Below are 22,481 nucleotides of genomic sequence, written 5' to 3'. Positions count from 1 at the left end.
TATATTATCTTTTCGATGAGGTTTAAGTTTGTGTGTCACATTTGTTTGCGTTGCACATGTGAAATAAGTGTTAAACTTGTCTGTGTTCATAGAGTCGACCGATCAATGGCTTGAACAAATGAGGTTAAAGTCATCGCCAACACAAACATTGTTTTCACGATGACTGCTGCTGCTGTTGATCATGTTCATAAATGGGCCAAACTATAATTATCCAACTTTCCATTGTTTTTAGGAAACATGAGCACACACCCATCCCTTCCACCCCATGCAGCGCCTCTGTCTCATGTGTGTGTGTCTCTCTCTCTCTCTCTTTGTGTCACGACACTACAATTCCCTGAAAATCTGAAATTACTCAACATGATCGTTGTAAAAAAAGCATTAAGTCACTTCTCAGTTCTCTCAAACAAACTAATACATCCCACACGGTCTCGTTAGAAGAGTATACCCAATATTCTACTAAAGATTTGGAAGTAATGGCTTTTACCTCCCTGATTGCTAAACACCACCTCCTTCTTAAGTGGAAATCCACAACAGCTCCTTCCAGCACATAATGGATTAAAAAGACTATTACTGAACCCTTTAAGATGTGTCTTTGTCTAGTGAGAGAATGGAAGGAGAGGGAGAGTCAAATTGTCAAAAGTCTGCTACTAACTCGTGGTCAGAGGCTTGAATTCAGCACAAAAACACAATATTTCCAGATAGATAAAGTGCTTTAAAGAATCAAATGCTGAACCATAAACAGAAATATTGTCATATTCTAGTGCATTCATATTTACACACACGCCTCCAACAAGGTACAGAAGACGACTAGAAACAAATGTAAACACTTTGTACTTGTTCGTCACAAGACTCACACCAAGGTTTTACACTTTTACTGCAACAATGATGTGCATTTTATTTTGGCGGGTGCTGCTTCCCTCATGTGACGAGCTGAGGCTTGAAACAGACTCGCCTTCAGCTCACATCGTCACAGACCCACAGGAGGAGCCCGAGGATTACACCAACACGGACTAAAATGCGGATTAAACAAAAACAACTTGTACCAGCAAAGCAAATCATTTACATGGTCCTTGCAAAACCAATTAAATGAAGAATATATTACAGTGAGAAAAAAAAACTGCTGTCGACTAATTTTCAGTCCCTGAGAAAAATCAGCAAATCCCTTCTGCATTAAAGAGTGAGCAAAGTGTTTATACTGAACATTACTCTTCCCTGAAGGCACTGAAGGCATCAATACTATATTAATAACGTACTCTTTATTGATTCTAACACCAGAAAGGAACAATAATGACTGGTTATGCATCAACATCATCACCTCCTGCATCCTGACCTTAGCTGAGGCGCCTGGTTGAACCGGGTCCAAACTCAAGGTAGAATAAGCTTTATGGTTTGGTCTCACAAAGCTGCCTGTCTTTGAATGGCAGCCCGGCGTAATCTGACCAATCCTGAGCTGACTGTAGTGCACTGGATGAAAGCCAAGCCACAGAGAAATCCCGCAGGAGGCCTTCAGCCCCACGCTGTGATGCCTCTCTGATCTACCGCTGTCTGTTTGTTTGTTTGCTGCTGCTGCTGCTGCTGCTGCTGCTGCTGCTGCACGATGGCGCTTGAGTCGTGGTCCACGTTAAATTACAACCAATCAAAGACAAGACAGTAAGTGCAGCTGGAATCGTGGATTCAGAGTCACGAGTGCTGCACGTCTCAGAGGACGACTCGGGGACTTCAGGACTTCAAGCCACGGCTGCAAGAAATTGCAATTTGAAATAATGCAGTTAGCAAATTGCAGAGGCCATTAAGTGAACGACCGAGCTAATTCAATGAAAGTGATTGTTTACAGCGGGACTCAACTCCTCAAACTGATATTAGATTCTGTGACAGCTTTTGTAGCTTTGCAGTACCCACGGTTCTCAAACTGTGGTGCGTGTACCACAAGTGGTACGCAAGCTTCCTCTGGTGGTACTTGGGAGGAAAATCAGAAATACCCTTCTACCTGCATAAATATATGCCAATAAAATATAAGTAATAATGATTAATTTTTAATTTAACTTCTTAATTTCTTGGTTTTCGGGGATTAATAAAGTTATCTATCTATCTATCTATCTATCTATCTATCTAGTTATCTATCTATCTATTAGAGTCACCTTATCTCTTGCTCCATCTTAATTTAATCTAATCTGTTTATTTACACCACTGTATTTTTTTAAATTGGTGAAAATGGTGTTACTTTGAGACCTCAATATTTTCCCAGGTGGTGTTTGGTATAAAAAGTTCCAATAAATACAATAAGATAAACACATGTTGGAAGCCATTTATATCTCTAAAGGAGATGTATGTAAAATATGTACAACATCATTTCAAAATGTTTACTGCAATCACCTAATTTTCAAAATATTCATTTATTTTATGGCATCGCCCAGCAGACAATCCTCTTTGAGAGGGTTACTGAGGCTTTTTAGATCCAGTATCATTCAGTATTATTTAAAGTGAGACACTCTGGGTCTTCATTTTGTAAATACTGTATGCTGATGGCACCACTGTTGTCATAAAATGACGATCTGATGAATGGAAGACAAGAGAGAAACAACGAGATTGTGCCGTATATCTGCTGGAGACTCTGGGCGTTGGCACTACGCTGGGTTGTAATTTGGCCGTGCTGAGACAGCAGCTGGCAGAGAAAAACCTCTCACTACTCTTATGTGGACGCGTACGGGATCTTTTTGTCGTGGAAATCAAGGTAACACAGTTTGAAATAAGTAACCCGTGTGTGGTTTTAACTGTGTAAACCCAAACCTACAGTAACCCTTCTTTCCGCTCCACGCCGCTCTAACTCTTCTCAACTCATTCTTCTTCTTCAGACATCACATTCACAAGAATAAGACGTATGGACGTATAGATAAGCCACGCACGCAGAGCCATAAATATCTTTTATTGCAAAGCCTAACGTCTATATCGCCCCAAAAATGCAACACAACCGCCAACAGTGACACGTTCCGCTCCTCGTTTCTCATGTAGCTGCTCAGAGGAAGAAGAGATAAAGATTCATCTCTTTTTTCAGCCTCAGCTGACGCAGTTTTCTGTGTAGCCACAGACGAGCTTCATACAGCTTTAGCTGCAGGAGTTCTCCCCGGGCAGCAGCTGTTAATAACGCCATCAAATGTGTACAATCACAGGACTTGTCCTCAGACTGTTGCAGATCAGGTGCATCTCTGAAGCCTGTGAGGAGGACGAGCTCACGTACCCACACACACCAGGTGGGTTTACATCTAAACAAAGGTCTGCTCTGTGATTCTTATCAATCAGCCTCCACTGCTCCTGTATGTGTGTGTGTGTGTGCTTTTCTTTTTCAAGGAAAACAAACACACCCTGCCACATTCCAGCAGCGTTTCTGCAGCCTCACAGAGGTCGGTTTGTGTTCAGCACAGAGTGTGTGAGCGACTTTTAGAAAGATGCCGGACTTCCCTCCGCCGGCTTTTACGACAGCTGAGGATGAGGATGAGGATGAGACGAGACGAAGCCAGATTCTGGACAAAATCACCGGACCAGACATCAGAAAAAAAGAGTTATCAGAGCTTAGACACTGATGTTTCAGGTCTGTCATGAGACAAGGACGTGACGTGCGCTGCCACACAGTTGGAACATCATGTGTTTATAGCTGGTTATAGCTACAGTGTTATGTGGTAAACGCATCAGCACAAATGCCTAGAGCTGCAACTAACGATTATTTTCATAATCGATTAATCGATGAATCATTTGGTCCATAAAATATCAAAAAAACCTTAAAAAATGTAGATCGGAGTTCCTCAAACCTGGAAAATATGATGTTCTCAAATGTCTTGTTTTGTCCACAAACCAAAATGAATAACTTTTAATGATTTCTTTGTTATCCAGAGTAAAGAAATGAAGAAAATACTCACATTTAAGAAGCTTAAACTATCAAAAATCTTGTTTTAATCATGAAAAAATCTTTGAACCGATTTATCGATTATCCAAGTAGTTGTCGATTAATTTAGTAATCGATTCATTGATTGTTTCAGCTCTACAAATGTCTAATGTACAGCTACTAGGGATGCAACAATATTACGTATTTTACCGAATCGTTCAATACACAACGACAAAACAGCGGTATTTCAGTACGTTTCGGCCCGTCACAAAACGCTCGCTGTGCGATTAGATCCACTCAGGAGCAGAGACGCTGCGCTGTTCAGGCTCAGTGCCATGCTCTGCTCATGCCGCCTTCAGAGCCAATCAGAACGTCCCTGGATTTCCAGGAGCCAATCCTGAACAGTGCAGAAACAATGGCGAGTGAATGAGACTCCGGAAAAACGGTTTGAAGAGGCACCGTCTTCGTCTAAGTCCGCTGTGTGGGATCATTTTGGATTCAGCGTAGACGACGATGAGAATGGGAAAAGTCAATGTCGTCTCATTTACTTTAACTTGGAGCAGCACGGAGCTGTGAGGGGGTTCAAATTTAGTTTATTTTTATTGGATAGTACTAAACTTTATATTTATATTTAATTTGTGTGGTTTTACATTTGCTGTTTAATTTGATCTGATAGTGCACTATGGTTTAATTAAAGTTTGTGGTTTGATTATATCTGTGATTTTAATTATTTTTTACAATGCAATATTGCCTTTGCTAGTCTGAGTAGTTTTATATGAAGATATTGAAACGGTACCGTTACCGTGGCCCACAAAACGTGATGCATCCCTAACAGCTACGTTGTTAAAAAGAAGTTAAAGGGAATATCAGACTGATATCAGTATTTATTGATAATAAAGTTGGTGATATTGGTGTCAAGTCAGACACAAACAAGTTGTATCACCCTGAATCTTTACTATGGATGTTGCATGATTAAACCTATTTACTTTGTATATTAGTTGTCTATTAATGGCCGTCAGAGCTCTCAAGTCTCACACATTCAGTGTCATCCAACACGCATTTCAATACGTTCATACGTTCACACGCTCACATGTGACATTTCTCACACTGAGAAGGGATAAAACTTCACCACACGTAATTAATAATCTATTAATTAGGACGTTGCATAGGCAGATTGCTCTGCGTAGTCCATTCATACAGTTGTCTTGAATCAGAAAATAGTATTTGTTGTTGCCGGGTAAAGTCTGAATATCAGTTTTCTGCTCCCATGAAGGCGCATGAATGCTGTGAATGCGTGCACAAGGTTCAGACGATCTCACTCCAACTAATAATTCAATCAATTAGAAATGTTATATTTATTCCTTAACAAACAAGGTCTTTGACTTCCTTTCCTTTGATTTTAATCAGAAGAGGAAGTGCAGAGACACAAATATGAAGCAACAGCCATGAAACGCATCTTCTCTCTCTTCACAATGTCACTGCATCTATGATCATCCACGACATTCGAATGAGTTTCTTTGCAGCGTTGGTGCATGGAGCATTTGTTTGTCCCTGGTGGTTGATCATATGTGGAGGAGGTCTTCTGGAATCACGAGTTACTGAGGGAGGCCCGAGGCCTGCTGAGAACTGGAGGAGGTTTGAGCTCTCCTGGTTAACTTTTGTGTGATGATGAAGTGACTCACGATGTTACAACAACAACAACTAGCAACCAGGTCTGAAAGTGAACACCTGACATGCCCAGACAGACGTGTGTTTTTGTTCCCTGCAGCAGGAACACGTCTCTGAACATGCAAGACAAGTCACCGGTTCAAAACTCAAAACATCTGTGTACTAACTGTGACTCCAGTCCAGGCCTGTTTATTTTATGACATCCCTGCGAGTACCCTCAAGCTTTTCAATAAGAAGTTGCTGTTTGCACAAGAATGAGCTGTGCACCGTTTCTGGGTGGAGGTTAAAGCTTCTGCACGCTTGCCTGTTTGACATGAGGTGCCACTATGGACAGGACTGCCGGGTCTGCAGTTTCGGGCTCGTTTGTAGACCTGTTTTGCAAACATGACAAAGACGGCGAGCGATCACAAAGTATATATACAAGAAATTGTAGTTCCAGTTCAAGTTCTTTTTTTGCAGTAAAGAATCAGGTTAAATCCTCTACACCCGTCATTCTGAGAGACCGGGTTGAAACTCAGACGTGATGCGACTCAGTTGTGCCCGGTTTTTGCCCACAGAAAGTGCCCCTGTTCTCAGGAGCTATTTCTGTATTAAAGTTACATATTACAAGTTAACAATGTGTAGTTATCTAGCTATTAATTACCGAACGCATTCAGCTGCGTCAGCTTCTTTAGTATCTCACGTGCGTGACTTAGTATCTCGTTCATGCGACTTAGTAAAGTGCATGTGTGACTTATTATCTTGCGTATACAACTAATTATCTTGCATGTGCGACTTAGTAAAGTGCATGTGCGACTTATTATCTTGCGTATACAACTAATTATCTTGCATGTGCGACTTAGTAAAGCATGCGTGCAACTTATTATCTCATGTGTGCAACTAATTATCTCGCTCCTGCATCTTAGTAAAGTGCACGTGCAACTTATTATCTTGTTTATGCGACTTAGCAAAGTGCGCGTGCGTGACTTAGTAAAGTGCGTCCAATTTATTATCTTGCGCATGCGACAAATTATCTTGCATGTGCAACTAATTATCTTGTATGTGCAACTAATTATCTTGTATGTGCGACTTAGTAAAGTGCGTCCAATTTATTATCTTGCGCATGCGACAAATTATCTTGCATGTGCGACTTAGTAAAGTGAGCGTGCAACTTATTATCTCATGTGTGCAACTAATTATCTTGCATGCGCGACTAATTATCTTGCATGTGCGACTTAGTAAAGCGCGCGTGCGACTTATTATCACGTACAAGCTTTAAAAAAATTCTGTCTGTCACCTCCAGGGCTCTGTAAATATACACTACATGGACAAAAGTATTGGTCACACCTGTGATTGAAAGTCTTTCAGGATTTGGGCTCTAGGCCCCCATATCCAGTGAAGGACAATCTTAAAGCTTCAGCATCTAAAGACATTTTGGACAATTCTAAGCGTCCAACTTTGTGGCAAAAGTCTTTTCTATTCCAACACGACTGAGCCCCAAAGCAAGGACTATAGAGACATGTTTTGACGAGTTTGGTGTGAAAGAACTCGACTGACTCCCATCAAACACCTTTAGGATGAAGTGGAACAGAGATTGTGAGCCAGACCTTCTCGTCCAACATCATAAATGCTCTACAGAATAAATGGACACAAATCTTGAGGAAAGTCATATATTTGAATACGTGTCTCAGTGTGTCTCAAACGTCCCCATTACTTTTGTCCACATAGTGTACGTATGACCTGCCCTGTACTTTGATTATTATTTGCATGCCCTGCTGTTGCTGCTATACTATTATAAAAATTCTATATTATTATAGAAATGATTGACTTACAGGGTTTGGTTTGCATGTCTCCAGGATATATAACAATGATGCTGCCGCGCCCGTGTGGACAACATTTACTTGTAAAGTTGTTGTCTCTCGGCACGCAGAACACACACAGAATGTGCTGCTGTGACTTTGGCTCGTTATTGTTCCTGTGGCTTGAAAACGAGGTGGTGAGAGTCACCTTTGAAGAGACGAGACAAGAGATATAAATAAGAGACGCGGCTACAGGAAGTGAAGCTGTGACAAGACCGTTTCAGTGCTTGCTTGCAGTTTGTTTTGTCATTCTGACATTTCACATGCAATCGTTTTGTTGGTTTCCACCTGGTCGTGGACGGCTGTGACACTCGCCGTGTATGTGTGATGGTATTAAAAAGGCTTTTCTGGATCTTAGAACAGGTGGCCCATTCTCAGCACACGCTGGTGCGATACGGTCGGCTGAACAGTAGCAAACAGCGCTGCTTCAGGGGCCGCAACTCCATTTTTAGCAGCGCTGTGGCTAAAGAGGTCAGTGGTTAAATGTTTCAAGGGCCAGGGAAATGAGAAGAATTCCGTTTTTTGTTTTTTTTTCTGTTTTGACCCAGCGTCTGGTCTCCTTCCACGACAAACACGGGTCCAGATGAGACCGTCTGAGATTATGTAAATCCTGTCATTTGTCCTGACGTACCCTCCACTCATCCGTGACATGGCGCATTATCGTGTCGTAGATTCTCCGGTCTGCGTGTCAACGCTTTCACTCGAGGAGCGCGTTGTCAGAGTGACAACTCTATCGCCGGAGACGTCACACATTGAGACATGTTTCACAACGCACTGGGCTCAACCAGCTGACTGCTGCAGTGAGGGGGAGGTGTGTGTGTGTGTGTGTGTGCGTGTGGTAGAAACAAGCAATTCAGTACAAATGCAGCTTCTGTTAAGTCAGGGTCTATGTTCAAACACACACACATTGTTTGAGCCACAGTCAGCGGATTTACTATGGCGAAATTAAAAAGCAAAAAAAGAAAAATCCCCACATCCACACTGTGTGTTTTAGAAGGAGGAAGTCAGCGAGTGATTTCAGTCATTTCCTCACTAATTCAGTTTTTTCTTTTTGTTTCCATGGTCTGTTAGACAGAGAACCGCAGGCTTATCAGTATGGAAACCCTTGGCCGCATTAAGATAAACAGTTTTTGGAAACAGACAGAATACTGAAATTAATGTCATAATTCTGACTTTCTTTTGTGTTTCACTAACACCTCATACGTTTGTTGAACGTGTTAAATGGTTGGCAACATTCTCTGGCTACTAACAACCCTATATTTTAACATTTTGTCTGCTAGGGCTTAAAGGTTTAGGCATTTTTTACTATAATTCGCGATTGTAACCAATGAATGAATGCATTGTCACAAGAATGTCACCTGTCAGTCACCTGTGGAACGGACAGTCCTGTAAAAACACCGTCCAAATAATGAATTAGATTGTGATGCATCAATAAAACTGCCATCTGCCCCCCCTCCCCCCGTGTGTGTACCCCTCTTGCACTAATCACACATGCTCAGAAGACACCAGAGTTTATGCTACCTCGCTTAATCCAACGAGACAGTTGCAGCAACGTTACGACAGAAAGGGCGACAACAGCCGTATTTCTTGTTTTTATCCAAAAAAGTTAGCGTCACTGTAAAGTACTGAAAGTTACCGATGCTGAATCCGTGTTTTTTGTGCGTTCCTGTGCTCTGGAGGCGGAGCTTCAGAGGGAAGTAAGGGGCTTGGACTTCATTCAACATTCAAAATGTAGCCTGTTCTAACAGTTTTCTCCAACCCTACCTATAATGAGTGACAGTGAATCCACATGGTACAGGCCATCTGGGACTGCACCGTACAAGATTTATCTCAACATCCATCCATCCAGTTTCTACTGCTTTATCCTCCACAACATGGTCATAGGGCGATAGGTGGGGTCACACCCTGGACAGATCGCCCGTCCATCGCAGGGACACATATAGAGACAAACAACCATCCAACCATTCACTCTCACTCTCACGGTCAATTTGTGTCCAATGCATGTTTTTGGACGGTGGGAGGAAGCCGGAGAACCAACCGTGGGGCCCTATCTCAACATTTTCAGTGTATTTTTTTGAACTGTGCAAAAATCTCTTCATGTCAAAAACCAAAAGAATAAGCTGAAAGACACTGAAATTCCTCTCAGACATGGAGGAAGCTGTGTCAGTACAAGCTCGCACTGCACAATAGAACAAAAATGTATCACCACGGCAATATCAACAAGTGTCATACAGCAGTACATGCTGCGTTTGTCAGGGTCAAAGAAGTCGTGCTGTTCCCTGAGAGACTGAAAAGACTCTGAATCTATTATTATTATTTGTGTCTGACAGTTCAGTATCACAAGGACATTTCATAAAAGTCATAACAGATTTTTCTTTGTGCCTCTGCCACAAAAGCACAACAGAAAAATGTCATTTCTCCTCCACCGAGGAGACGTTGAAGGTGTCACCCAACAAAAGCTCACTCACCTTGATTGGCTCAGTGCTAAATTGAATCTTCCTGTTGGGTGGCACAGGCTCCTCCTCTTCAGGGAGGCCAATGATCTCAGAGCAGCTGCTTTCTGGCTGATACTCCTCCTCATCGTCTTCTTCGTCCTCCTCATCGTCCAGTTGGCTGCCCCCAGAGTCCTCCTCTCCGAGCCCACTGTACGCACTGATTTCCACCGGATCCCCCTCGGAATAATCCTCCTTTCTCGAGCCGTCGTCATCATTATCCTCCTCCTCTTCCTCCTCGTCCCTCCTCTCATAGTCCACTCCTTTCTCTTCTAAGGAGGGGGAGGAACCCGGGGGCTCTTTTTCTCCATTTTCCAAAGAGGCATGAACGTCTGCCTGCACCAGCCTGGCTGCGACGTCAGAGCCGCTGGTGGAGCCGTCCTGCTCGTCACCGTGCAGCTCCTGGTCTGGATCGGCCACTGTACTTGAGCCTCTGGCTTCGGTTGTTGTGGGCTGGGCCTCCAACTCCGGTTTGGCCTCTGAAGAGGAAGAGGAGGAAGTGACGGCCACTGAGGACGATGAGGAGTAGGAGGAGTTAGAGAGCTGGTCTCCTGACTGTCCGAACCCATCCCTCTCCTCACTGGCCACCACTCCTTCTGTGCTCCTCGGCAGAGAACCAGTCTCTTCTTGTAGGTCTGTGGCCTCTCCTGCTGTCTCCTCCTCATGAGCCTCCTTACCTGGAGGCAACACCTTTGCCTGAGAGAATAGAAGAGAGAAGAGATTAAAATTCACAGCTTTTGGTTAATGCACTTTAACTGGCTTTCTCTTTCAGTGAAGCTACGTCACCTTCTTGCCGACAGCCTCCGTTCTGGCCGGTGGTTTGGGCTTTGGTGCCAGGGCAGGGGCTGACCGACGCTTGGGGAGGTAGAGATTGTTTTGCAGTTCGCCCTTCTCGAACGCGGCACTGAGTTGGCTCACGGTGGGGCTGACAGCCTCGCCGGGCCCAGCTGGAGCTGCAGGAGCAGGAATGGTAGCCGGAGCCAGAGCTGGAGCCGGAGCAGGAGTAGGGGCAGGAGCCGGGGCAGGAGGGTCGTCCAGTCGGTCCAGAGCCTCTGTGGAGCCATTAAAGCGAGCCACAACGTCTAGACGGCTGTCCTGGAAGCCTGAAGCCCGCTCCTTCTTCAGTAAGATCCGGTTTGTCGCCGCTTGCTTCTCCTGGATGACACAAAAACAGACCGTTGTTGATTTCTGGCTGATTGAGCACAAGTATTTACACGAGGAAAAAATAGCCTCCTGACCTGGAGAGTCCGCTGCTCGAACATCCTTCTGGTCTCCTGCAGTTTGGATAAACCTGTGGCAGCGCATCCGTCCTCTCCGCTTCCTTTAGTGTCAAACCGGTTGACTCTCTCCGACACCGTCCCACCTAACTTGAGCAGAGCACTGTGGTCCACGTTCTCGTTGAGGCTGGATACTCTTGGGAGAGACAGTTTAACCTCCTGGTCTTTCCCTGCGAGGACATTCATGAGAATGAAAGAGAGACATTTCATGTTGACACACAACTTTAATCATTTCTGAACACGACAAGGACCTCACGATGGAGACACAGGTTGTAATCCAGGTTCCAGGAGTTTAAATGTGTCTGCTTTGGTTTTCACCACAGTCACCACACAGTCCAAAAATATGCAGATTAGGATTATGCTAGCTAGTGGCACCCTAGTACACCCTGGGTGTATACCTTCCTCTCAAGATGGGATTAGATAAATGAGGTTTTATTGGCAGAAACTGAATATACTACCCATCAGTATCTTGTTTAAGTGAATGTCCACAAACTAGGTTTTCATAGCTTATCATATGCACTTTAGGTAAAGAGTTTGTTTCTACAGAACAGAACAAACCCACAAAGAATGGCTCCGCCCATATGAACACAATAGAGAAGGAGGAAACTACGGAGGGAATGGAGAAAGTTGTGTTTACATTCTTTCTCGTATTGAAAAACCACCTTAGTCCCTCGTCATACTTGGGAAAGGGGGTGGAGTCTGCCGTCTCACCACTTCGCACACCGGACAAGAAAATGGTTCATTTTAAGCACATGACATAACTGCCTCCATAACGTCTGAAAATGATTTCTTTGAACAACCGAAGCGCGTTACCGATCACTTTGGCTCCGTCCTCCTCGTCACCAGGCGACTGCATCTGCATGAACATGTTCTTGATGCGGTGCACGTTCGATCCATATCTCCGGCCCCTCCCGGTTGGGCGGGGCAGAAGAGCGGGCTTGGAGGAAGGGGCGGGGGCTCCGTTGGCGGCATTGTTGAGGTGGTCGGTCGCCTTCTTCAGCGCCGCCAACCCGGCCTCGTACGCGTTGCGGTGGGGTGAAGGACTGCGCAGGTTGGAGCTTCCGTTCCCCCCACTGCTCCCGCCCGGCGCCCCGTTGCCCCCCGTGGCGGACGGGGGATCAGTCTTCATCATGTTTGGCAAATCAGAAACCTCCTGATGAGCAGCAGGTCGGCAGGGATGAGGACAGCAGCATCCTGGAGCTGTTTGACATTCACCTCCTGCATCACAGACACAGACCGATCAATCATTCATATTTGTGATGAATCACTGTCTAATATTCAACATCGAATCAATAACAGATAAACAAGACGAGTTCCTGTTACTTAAAGCCGGCCCTTGACACCTCCTGTCATCTCAAAATATCTAGCTTCCTACAGATTGTGTGATTTCAGCAATCTGACAAGACTTGAGTGTGAAACTAAGAGTGATTTTATTGTAGATTATGACACAAAAAACCGAGCAGGTCATAGTGAGTTGTAGCAGCACAATCTCTCTCGGCGAGACATAGATCCACTATTTAGCCTCTTCCACACTGGTCAGAGTTTATCTATGACTGACCAAGACACCGTACAGTGTATACAGAGGGAGGTCAAGCTTTAGGTCAACCAATGCCTGTTTGTGACTGCTTTTTTTCTGACCAACCAGCCAATAATTTGCTGCTCAGACTGCAACTAATGATTATTTTCTGTGAAAAAAGGCCAGAAAATGTTGAAAAGTGTTTCCCAAACATGGGAATGATGATGTTTCATCTCAAAATGTCTCGTTTTGTGCACAAACAACATGATTCCGAATGATTTCTTTGTTGAAATTCGGGTAATTTTGAATAAATATCTAATTGCGATTATTTTGCACCATCAACGGTAATTTGTACATCATAATTCTTAATTTCATATATTTAAAATGATTACTGCGTGTAGATCTGTGAGAAACAAAGATGTTCTCTTCAGTCTGATGTGTATAGATCAAGACAGTGATGATATTTTGGCTTTAACCCTATAAAACCATTTGTATCATCATATTTGCTACACAGGTTTCTGAGACCTTTATCTTTATCTTACAACAACACGATCGATTATTAACCTTTTGATCAAATGAACATTGTTGTGAGCAAAACGTTGCCAAAAACGTAACAAATAATAAACAAAAAATATGTCATAAACAAAATGATATGATTTTTTTGGGGAATTTGTTATAAGGTTTAATAAACATCTCAGTTCCAAATATTTAGAATTTTCTGTTTTTATTTTTCATGTGTCAGGGTTTACAGTTACAATTGTTCAGCCCTTGTTTATACAGAGCAAACAAACCAGAAAATATTCACATTTTTCTTACTTTAATAATCGATTAATCATGTATTCGTTGTCGCTGTATTTTTTTTCTCCCATAATCAATAAAATAACTGTGAGAATAATTGAAAATAAACCGAGTGGAACAGAAATGGAGAAACACGTCACAAATCAGAGGTAAAACAAGCAGATAGATATAAAACTATGATTGTGTAATGCAGAGTATTACACTGATATTAGAGCTAATATCTGCCTTTGATAGAAACTGTTACTGTGCCTGACTTCACACAGAACCACAGCTGCTCTAATGTGTCGCTCATAACACCCACGCCGCGCTTCAGGAGCCCACAAGATAATCCAATTAAAGTGTGACCTCACGTGACGTGTGTGTGTGTGTGTGTGTGTGTGTGCGTTTGTGTAGCTGCTCTGAATCCCCGACGTACTTTGTGACGAGAGAACACACACACACACACACACACACACACACACACTTCCACGTCCACGGCACCGTTTTCTCCTCATGATCACAGTTAAACTTGTTCGTGTTGCAGCTTGGGTTGCAAATTGATTAAAGTGATAAAAGATTTTAAAAAAAGGAAAGAAAAACTATTCTAACAGATATTGCCGTTGTGATTTGAGTCTAAATAGTCTCAGATATTGAAATTTCATTTGACCACACTCAAACCACTCAAACGTTAATCAAACCATGACGACTAGATCGTAGCATGTAACTTTTAAATGAAATCAAAAGGTTATTTCGTTTCCAAACTTTTATCACATAAGTGAAAACAGTGCTGTCGGCTCCACACGACGCTCTGTTGTGGCTTCCTCTGTTTCACTGCACACAGGAAGTGATTTGGTTCACTTCCTGTGTGAAGACAGACAGACAGAGGCCGCGTCCGTCTTCACAAGCCCGTCAGCGAGATAATTAGCCGCAATTTTCTTGAAATTGAAAACACGCAATTCCTGGAATTGGATGATTTGAGGTCGTGCCGGCAGTTTGTTGTTGTGTCAACACGACACAGGGACAACATCTTTAGAGGATTAAAAAAGAGAGAAGTTTGACAGTATTTTACATGTTCCAACCCTCACCTATGATCATGAGCATGAGCACGGTGAGAAATGAGTGGCCGGGCTCAGCCTTAGAGATAAGGAGAGAAGCTTGGAAACCCGAGGGGGGCTCAGAGTAGAACCGCTGCTCCTCCACGTCGAGAGGAGCCAGCTGAGGTGGTTTGAGCATCAGGGTAAGATGCCTCCCGGACGCCTCGGGCATGTCCTTCTTTAGTGGAGACCTCGGGGGGGCGACCCAGGACACGCTGGAGGGATTATATCACTCGGCTGGCCTGGGAATGCATTGGGATCCTCCCCAGAGAAGCTGGAGGAAGTGGCTGGGGGGCGACCCGGACCCAGAAGACAACTTTGTTCTCTATGTTGTGAATAAACTGAGAAATCCTGCACTTTTAACTTCTCACAGATCTTCATTGAGACAGATATCACCATGTAATATGCTGATTATCACAGAATCATGATATTATTGGTATCGTGGACCATGAACCCTGTGATTTCCACCCCTAACAGATCAGTTAAATCTGCTCTCTTTAGTGTTTCAGATACATAAAACACACATACGGCAGTTCCTTTGTGTCACGGCCAAGAGGAAAGGAGTTGTGTTAGACAGGTCAAGGATAAGTGCTCCTGTGTGTCAAGGTCAAATTCCCTATCACTGACTAGTGTCTGTGCAAAAATAACAATAATATAAGCAACTAAAAAGAGAGCAAAGAGAAATACAGTGAAAGTAAATGTGGATGGTGCTTTTCTGTCACTTTAAACATCACAATGACAAGTATGAGCTTTCAATTTCAGCTTTAAAGACATTGCGACAATTATTGTTAACACACGACAATGACCACTTTCTTAGAAGCTGTGTGAAAATAAACGGTCTTGCAACTCCCGCGGTTACCTAATCAGACGGGGACAGAGCGGACACGTCTCCTCTTCTGCCACTGACAGTGGGATTTGTGAGAACATTCACAGCACAGAGGTGTGAACATTCAAATGGTTGGTCGGGTTACACTTTCACAGGGATACACTGTGGTGTACGTGGGCCACGAGCGGACACGTGAACAGCCCTGCCTTTGTCATTGGTGTCTTCAAGTCTTAACAAGCCAAAAAATGCTGAAGTCAAAATTTCCACTCTGCTTCAGACCAAAGTGTCGGAGCGGAGGGAGCAGCGGCAACTCCACTGCTGATGTCAACGTTTATTAATGGCGTGTTTGGTCCTAATCGACGCGTAGAATCTGACGCAAGCCACCGCACACTGGTGTAAAGCAGCATCATATACTGTCTGTGTGTCTGTCGTGCAGAGAGAGAATGCACATTAAAGGCTTTAAAACAGGGCATTTTAAAATAGGTTATTAACTTGATAAATGCTACTACGTCACTAAAACGTTAGTTTTTTTGATGACCATATACCGTATGTGTATATGTAATATACATTTGATTTAAAAAAAAGTTATAGTGTAAGAAAAACATCTCCCTGATGAGTTAAGAGTCTCAATCACTGGTTTCAGAGTTTCTTTAATAGACTGTACAGCCAATCTTGTAAATTATGTTCCCATTTAAAGGAAATAGATGATAAAGTGCTAAAAGCACATATGTGTGAACACTGGGGCTGAAACAATTACTGGAATAATCGATTATTAATCGATTACTAAATGAATTGTCAACTATTTTGTTTGAATCGTTATTAAAGCAAGATTTCTGATTGTTTCAGCTTCTTAAATGTGAATATTTTCTTCTTTTCTTATCGCTGGATAACAAAGAAATAGTTGAATCAAAAAGTGAATCATTTTGGTTTGTGGACAAAAGAAGACATCTGAGAACATCAGCATTTCCAGGTTTGACGCACACCGCTCAACATTTTTTTAAGGTATCATTCATGAACCAAGCGAATAATCGATTAATCGAGAAAAGAATCGACAGATTAATCGATTATGAAAAGAATCGTTAGTTGGAGCTCTAATGTTCTGATATTCTATGGACCAAACGATTACTCGATGAATCGATTAAGAATATAATCGTTAGCTGCAGCTCTAGTGAACACCAGTCCAATGGTTGCAGGAGACGTCCGTGAACGTCAACATGGCACCATCACAAATGATGCGTAAATAACCGACTGATGGACTTTGTTGTTGTTTCACTGCAACAGTTTGCATCAGGAAACATGTCCTCGTTTACTTGCCGTCACATGCCGACGGTCTCCAGGCAACGCTGAGGAACAGATTCTGTTGAATTTATTTCTTTAAAGTGAAAATAAACTAAAAACAAACACTGTAGTAAAGACTGTAGGTGCAGAAGGACGGTGGATGAAGATCCTGTCTGGTCGCACACTGACACACACACACACACACACACACACACACACACACACACTCTGTCTTGTGACACCATGAATCTCACACGCTGATCATGTGAATTTAAGTGAGCAGTGACAAGCAAACAGCCTAAACACAACATTATCCCTTAGACCAGGTTCAGGTTTCTATGAGGACTACTGGTCCTGACAAGGTCAGTGTTTATGACAGAAGAGGTTCACACACACACACACACACACACAGCGTTAACACAGCTCATTGTTACCATGACACTGTCACGATGGCCACTCATGCAGCTGATGAACACAACCAGACAAAAAAGTGACTCCGCTCTCGAAATTAACCACCAATTCGATTATTGGTGGTTAAACAAAACCAATAATCTAATAAATAAGCTGAGCTTTTCTCCTCATCTCTCCAATGACAGCGTCAACAGCCACCAGGGGGCGTCTCAACTGGCTGCGAAAGAACTCCAATTTGAATGGAAGTCTACGGGAGAATGAGCTTCTACGTCTCACTCGAGTTAAAGTGTAAGAAAAACCTTTTCCTGTGAAGAGTGAAGAGTCTCAATCACTCGTTTCAGGGTTTCTTTAATAGACCATTCTGTCGTCAATCGTGTGAATGATGCACATATGAGTGAACACCAGTTTGATGGAAAGATGGTACAGCCCAATACGTGCCTCGTGGCAGGTGATGTCTGTGAACTTCTATTTGCAAAACGTCAAATTGTGATTCTGGTTTGTTTGTTTTTGTTTGAATGTTCCTATTATTCAGTTTCCCTGGTTCAGTCTGTAGAATAAGATTTGTATAGATCAAGACAATAATTAATCAAAAATTAGATTTTGACACATTTTGGCTTTAAAAAAAAATGCGATTTGAAAATTGCAGTAAGCCGTTTTACGAATTCGATAAAATTTCAATACATGAAATTCCACTCCCCCCACGAGCGGTGTTTCTTCCACACCTGCAGTCTATTCTCATGCACAGCTTGACAAACAGCCACGATTTCCAAGTAAAGGTCCTGTTCTCCGTCGAAACACAAGCCTGACTTCCAGGACTTTGTTGTTCCAAACTGCACAGTAGGCTTATTCGATTCATCGTTTTTAAATCGTAATTGCAATTATTTCGTTAGGACGATGTTGAAATGTGAAAATTGTAAAAAAAACAACAATTTTTCACTTTAACTACGGTATTTACGGTACAACCCCCGTTCATGTATCTAGGCTGCGCTGTGTTGCCATGGTGACTCCCGACTCCCATCGCGCGCTCTCCCCACAGATTGTAAACAAACATGTCGGCGTTGGATTTCGTCGCAAAAAACTTGTGCATGTTTACGAAAGGTCTACAAGAAGTTAGCATGGCGCAAAGCCAGATGGCAAAAGTTCATTAATCTTTCTTTATATTAATCCCTTGAGGGATTTTTTGTTTAATAAAGAGCAACGTTCGTAATCGGAAATCGGGGTTTTTCAAGAGAAGAAAATCGGGATTTTATTTTTGGGCAAAATCGAAACAAAATAACGCCCGACCATCTCGTCTGTAACTACAATCCTGTCTTCCTCTTCCTACGACTTCCTCACCTGTCTGCACCGACCATCATCATCATCATCATCATCATCCTGTGGAAGCAAATGACGAGTGACATGTAATCTATTGATGGGAGGGAGGGTCACTGAGCAGCCCCTCCTCTCACTAAACACAGGCTCCACACACACACACACACACACACACACACACAGTGGCCCCAGTGACATGTTAGTAAAGTAAGAATGACCTTGTCTCGTCTTGCACTGCAACACTGAGGAATGTACTGTCGTGATAACGCTGCAATTTAGATAATTGGGAGAATAATGCTTTAATCTCTGTCAGTAATCTGCCTTCACTGAGCTCACACGTTCACGGGAAACGTCCGTATTAGAGCACATTTTTCATAATCTACATTTATTTGATCCCTATCAACGTGCTTTCCGGAACTGTGCACAGATACAGACGGATGCACACTTTCTGAAAGCTTACAGATGAGAATGATGGAGAAGAAACTGATGAAACTAACGTTACTAACATTGCACACACACATTAGTGACTTTACCCGTGTTACAATATGCAGTCATGTTACAAAAACTAAGGATATTCACAACCTTTGGATACAGATATCAGTCTGACAGCAGAATTGTGACCCTTTAAAACAACTGAACTGTTTAGAACTACTTTAGAATATGTGGCGTTAACGTCACAACTCTCTTTAAAGTATGTCGCTTGTGCTTAGAGTAGAATTTACATGATATTTAGGGTTTTATGGATCACAACAGATTTGACTTTCTAATCCAGTGTCAGATTCAGACTCCCCCTTGTGGCAGTGACACGTCAAAACAAACCACTAGGTCTGTATGTTGGCACACTAGAGAGTCACGTATGTGAAATATGAACAATATCCTCCATTTGTGATTATCCTATTATTGAAAATCCACCACAATCTGCTTACTCTGAGTGCTTTTAATTGCAGTGTGCGATAATAAATGTATATTATTGTATGTAACCAGTGGCACCTGTGTTTGTTTGTTTGTCTCCATAGAGTCATTGTGGTCAACATGTGACACACACTGATGATGCTGCTGATGCTGCTACACTGACACGCTGCTGTCTGTCTGTGCAGACAGATAATAAATAATAAGTGCTTCAGTCATCCATTCATCCGTGGCTGCACAGCATCTCTGCATCACTGCATGCCGATGTGCGTCACACACGCTCTTTGCAACAGAAGGCACATTATGACAAACTACAACGACTCCATCTATTCACACCACAGCCTCTGCATCTGGAGAGGAGACTCCCTGCTCTGACTCTGACACACACACACACACACACACACACACGCTGCTGGCTAGAGAGAGGCTTTGTTGGCATAGACATAAGCTACTCGCTCCGAACTTCCATCCAAAAACTGTATTTTTTAGAAGCGTCACTTTTATAGCAAGTACAGCAAATACCAGTCTATAATTTAACACTTACTGTGTCTCTTTAATGAACTAGTTGTTCATTCGGCGCGTATGTGATACACAGAATAACGTTTATTATTGTACAGGCCCCAAAATGTGTTGTGGTTCGCTGGCTCCCCCCCCGTTATTTCCCCTGGTGAAAATACACCGGGGCAGCGGGCGACGTGCGTTTTACACAAAAGATTGGATTTTTACTGCAATAAAACTGAGCATTTATGTAAAATTTAAAAAGCCGAATTGATCAAAAAGCATCAACAAATACAAATCGGGCTTTATTTGCGTCATGGTGGGTGTTTACGTCTAAAGGTAAGCACGGCAATGTAAAACAGCGAGATTTGCAAACGGAGTTCTGCGTAACGAGACGAGAGAACAAGGAACGAGTGTTCCGGGTGTGTTTTTCCCCGCTTTGATTGACCGTCGTCGGTTATATCCTGCACAGAGTGACGGTACGGGTGAGCAGTCTGAGCCGCCCGGGCTGTAACGTGTCATCGGCCGGTTTAGGACCCAGCGGCAGACGGTAGGTTTGTCAGGGCCTGTCGCTGCTGCTGCTGCTGCTGCTGTCTGTCTGTCTGCGGCGCTGCTGCGTCGCTTCCTTCCTGCAGCCTCTCTCGTCTCTTTCCCTCTCTTTCTCTTCCGCAGACAAACAGCAGCAGCACATTTTGAACGCAGAGTTAAACACAGACTGTGTGCGGCGTCGCTCCAGCACTCGTACCTTGTGTTGCAGTTTGTGGGAAAGCAGCCGGCGTCCGTTAGGATCCGCGCTGGAGGAGACACACCATTGTCCTGCTGCTGCTGCTGCTGCTGCTGATTCCTCCTGCCAGTGAACAGACTGAGAGGCAGCCTGCTCTCTGCTCCTCCCTCTCCTCCTCCTCCTCCTCCTCCTCAGCTCATCATCTGTTTTCCTCCATCCCTCTCTTTTTAAAAAATGCATATAAATAAAAAATAATAAACTATATGCACAACAACTAAAATAAAAATAGTACTAGTATAGACCAGTTTTTCTTTGACCCATATTTTTACAACATATTTACAAATAAAAACAGCAAAACAACACATTTAAACTACGTACAACATTAAGAGTAATCAGTCATGTTTTTAAATTCTGAATATGAACTATTTAACTGTAAACCACACATACAGGCTCTCTCGATTTATTTTGAGTGGTTATTATTTTTAGTTTTGTGGTCAGATGTAATGTGTCTATTTGTATACATACATGTGTGTGTATAAGTGTATGTTTGTTATCCTTGTTCTGACAATAACAGTATTTATCTTATCATGCCGCATCAGTTTTAAAGAGAAAATAACACATTATAATTTAAATATATTCGTCATATGTCATTATATTGATTTCACAACAACAAGACGAAATGAAAGTGAACTTTAAGTCTTAATATCTGCTGGAAGTCTGCGGAAAATCAACCGTTTACAATTAATAGCAGATTATTTTCTGTTTATAGTAGAAAGTATCTGATCTCTTTTTTTCTCTCTCTGTATCGTTATTTAATTTACATTTTACTGTCATTAACAACTCCTGAATTTGTGACATCTAATGATTAGACTGCAGATTGTAACAAACTCATCCACTCATGCACTCACCTCTCTCTGGGATTCAAGGATTTTTAAAATGCAGTGAAGTGAAGAGGTTGCTCTTTGTCAATGTAATAGAAATATTTCACATAAATGTGAAATCCTGTACATTTAAGTTCAGAAGTTGTTGAAAGACAGATTTGATGATGAGAGTGAAGAGACACTTGAGGTGAAAGACAGACAGTTCCGCATGTTTTTCTTTTAACGTGAAGTGAGTGACTTTTCAAGTAGTTTAGTTTTGTCGTTTAGTAATTCATGAAACTACAGTGGCCTTCACATCATGTCATTCTTCATTCTTCATGTGCTGCAGAAACATGAAGACACAAGACCATGAAGCGACGCCTTTGCATTTCAAAGGTTTGATCTAAGGCTTCAAAAACCAAATGATTGTATGGGAATGACATACACTTACACGTGCAGTAGTTATGTTACACACTGGACCTGAAACAGGCCAAGCAGCCAGGCTTTAATGAGGAACTGTATGTTTTGACAGAGTCAGCGTTCTCCTCTCCCTGAAGCTTCACCATCATCAGCTTTTTTAAACTTTGCACCTCTGCGATAGATACGAGCGTTACTGTCCTGCTCTGTTACTGCAGCGAAAGCATGTGACATCTCCCTGCAGAATAATAAAAACAAAACAAAAACAAGTCTGTATGGTAATAATGTGCATATGTTAATTATTACACCCTTTGCAAGCCCATATGGAGCTTTGGGGGGGTGCAGTAGGGGTCGTGACCCCTGGTTGGGAAGCTCTGGTATATGAGTAATAACACCAGGAGTGTGTAGTCAATGTTTTTGTAGCTTCTCTGTCAAAGGAGGGAGTGGAATAAAGCTCTGTTTCCATTAAGCCTCCATCCCTCTCTCCCCTTCTTCTCCCCTGCTTTATTTATTTATCTCTTTCTGATTCTTTCCATCCTTCCACCTCTTGTACATGATGTTTGTGACAAACGTCACTTTCCCTTTAACTGCTCCACATTCAGATAATTAAAATACATCACCTCAGGATTTCAATCTCTAGGTGTCAGTTATTGATGATGACTCACTGACCTCATACTGGTGGATGCAGGCAGTGGGCGTGGCCTAGTT

General features: G+C 42.7%; 1 protein-coding gene across 1 annotated transcript in view; it reads right to left on the bottom strand.

Annotated features, from left to right (window-relative positions):
• LOC131475292 (neurabin-2-like) overlaps positions 1-20,624 on the bottom strand; it is a 30,101-nt gene extending 9,477 nt beyond the window's left edge. Inside the window, exons 1-5 of the mRNA XM_058653265.1 lie at positions 20,518-20,624; positions 11,966-12,370; positions 11,114-11,322; positions 10,662-11,030; positions 9,852-10,571 (exon numbers count right to left, since the gene is read on the bottom strand). Of these exons, the coding sequence (XP_058509248.1) occupies positions 9,852-10,571; positions 10,662-11,030; positions 11,114-11,322; positions 11,966-12,284 (1,617 nt within the window). The 5' untranslated portion in view covers positions 12,285-12,370; positions 20,518-20,624. The remainder of the gene's footprint in view (positions 1-9,851; positions 10,572-10,661; positions 11,031-11,113; positions 11,323-11,965; positions 12,371-20,517) is intronic.
• Between the last annotated feature and the right edge of the window lie 1,857 nt (positions 20,625-22,481).

Source organism: Solea solea, chromosome 16 (assembly GCF_958295425.1).
Source record: "Solea solea chromosome 16, fSolSol10.1, whole genome shotgun sequence".
NCBI lineage: Eukaryota > Metazoa > Chordata > Actinopteri > Pleuronectiformes > Soleidae > Solea > Solea solea.
This window is presented reverse-complemented; position numbering and strand designations above follow the sequence as displayed.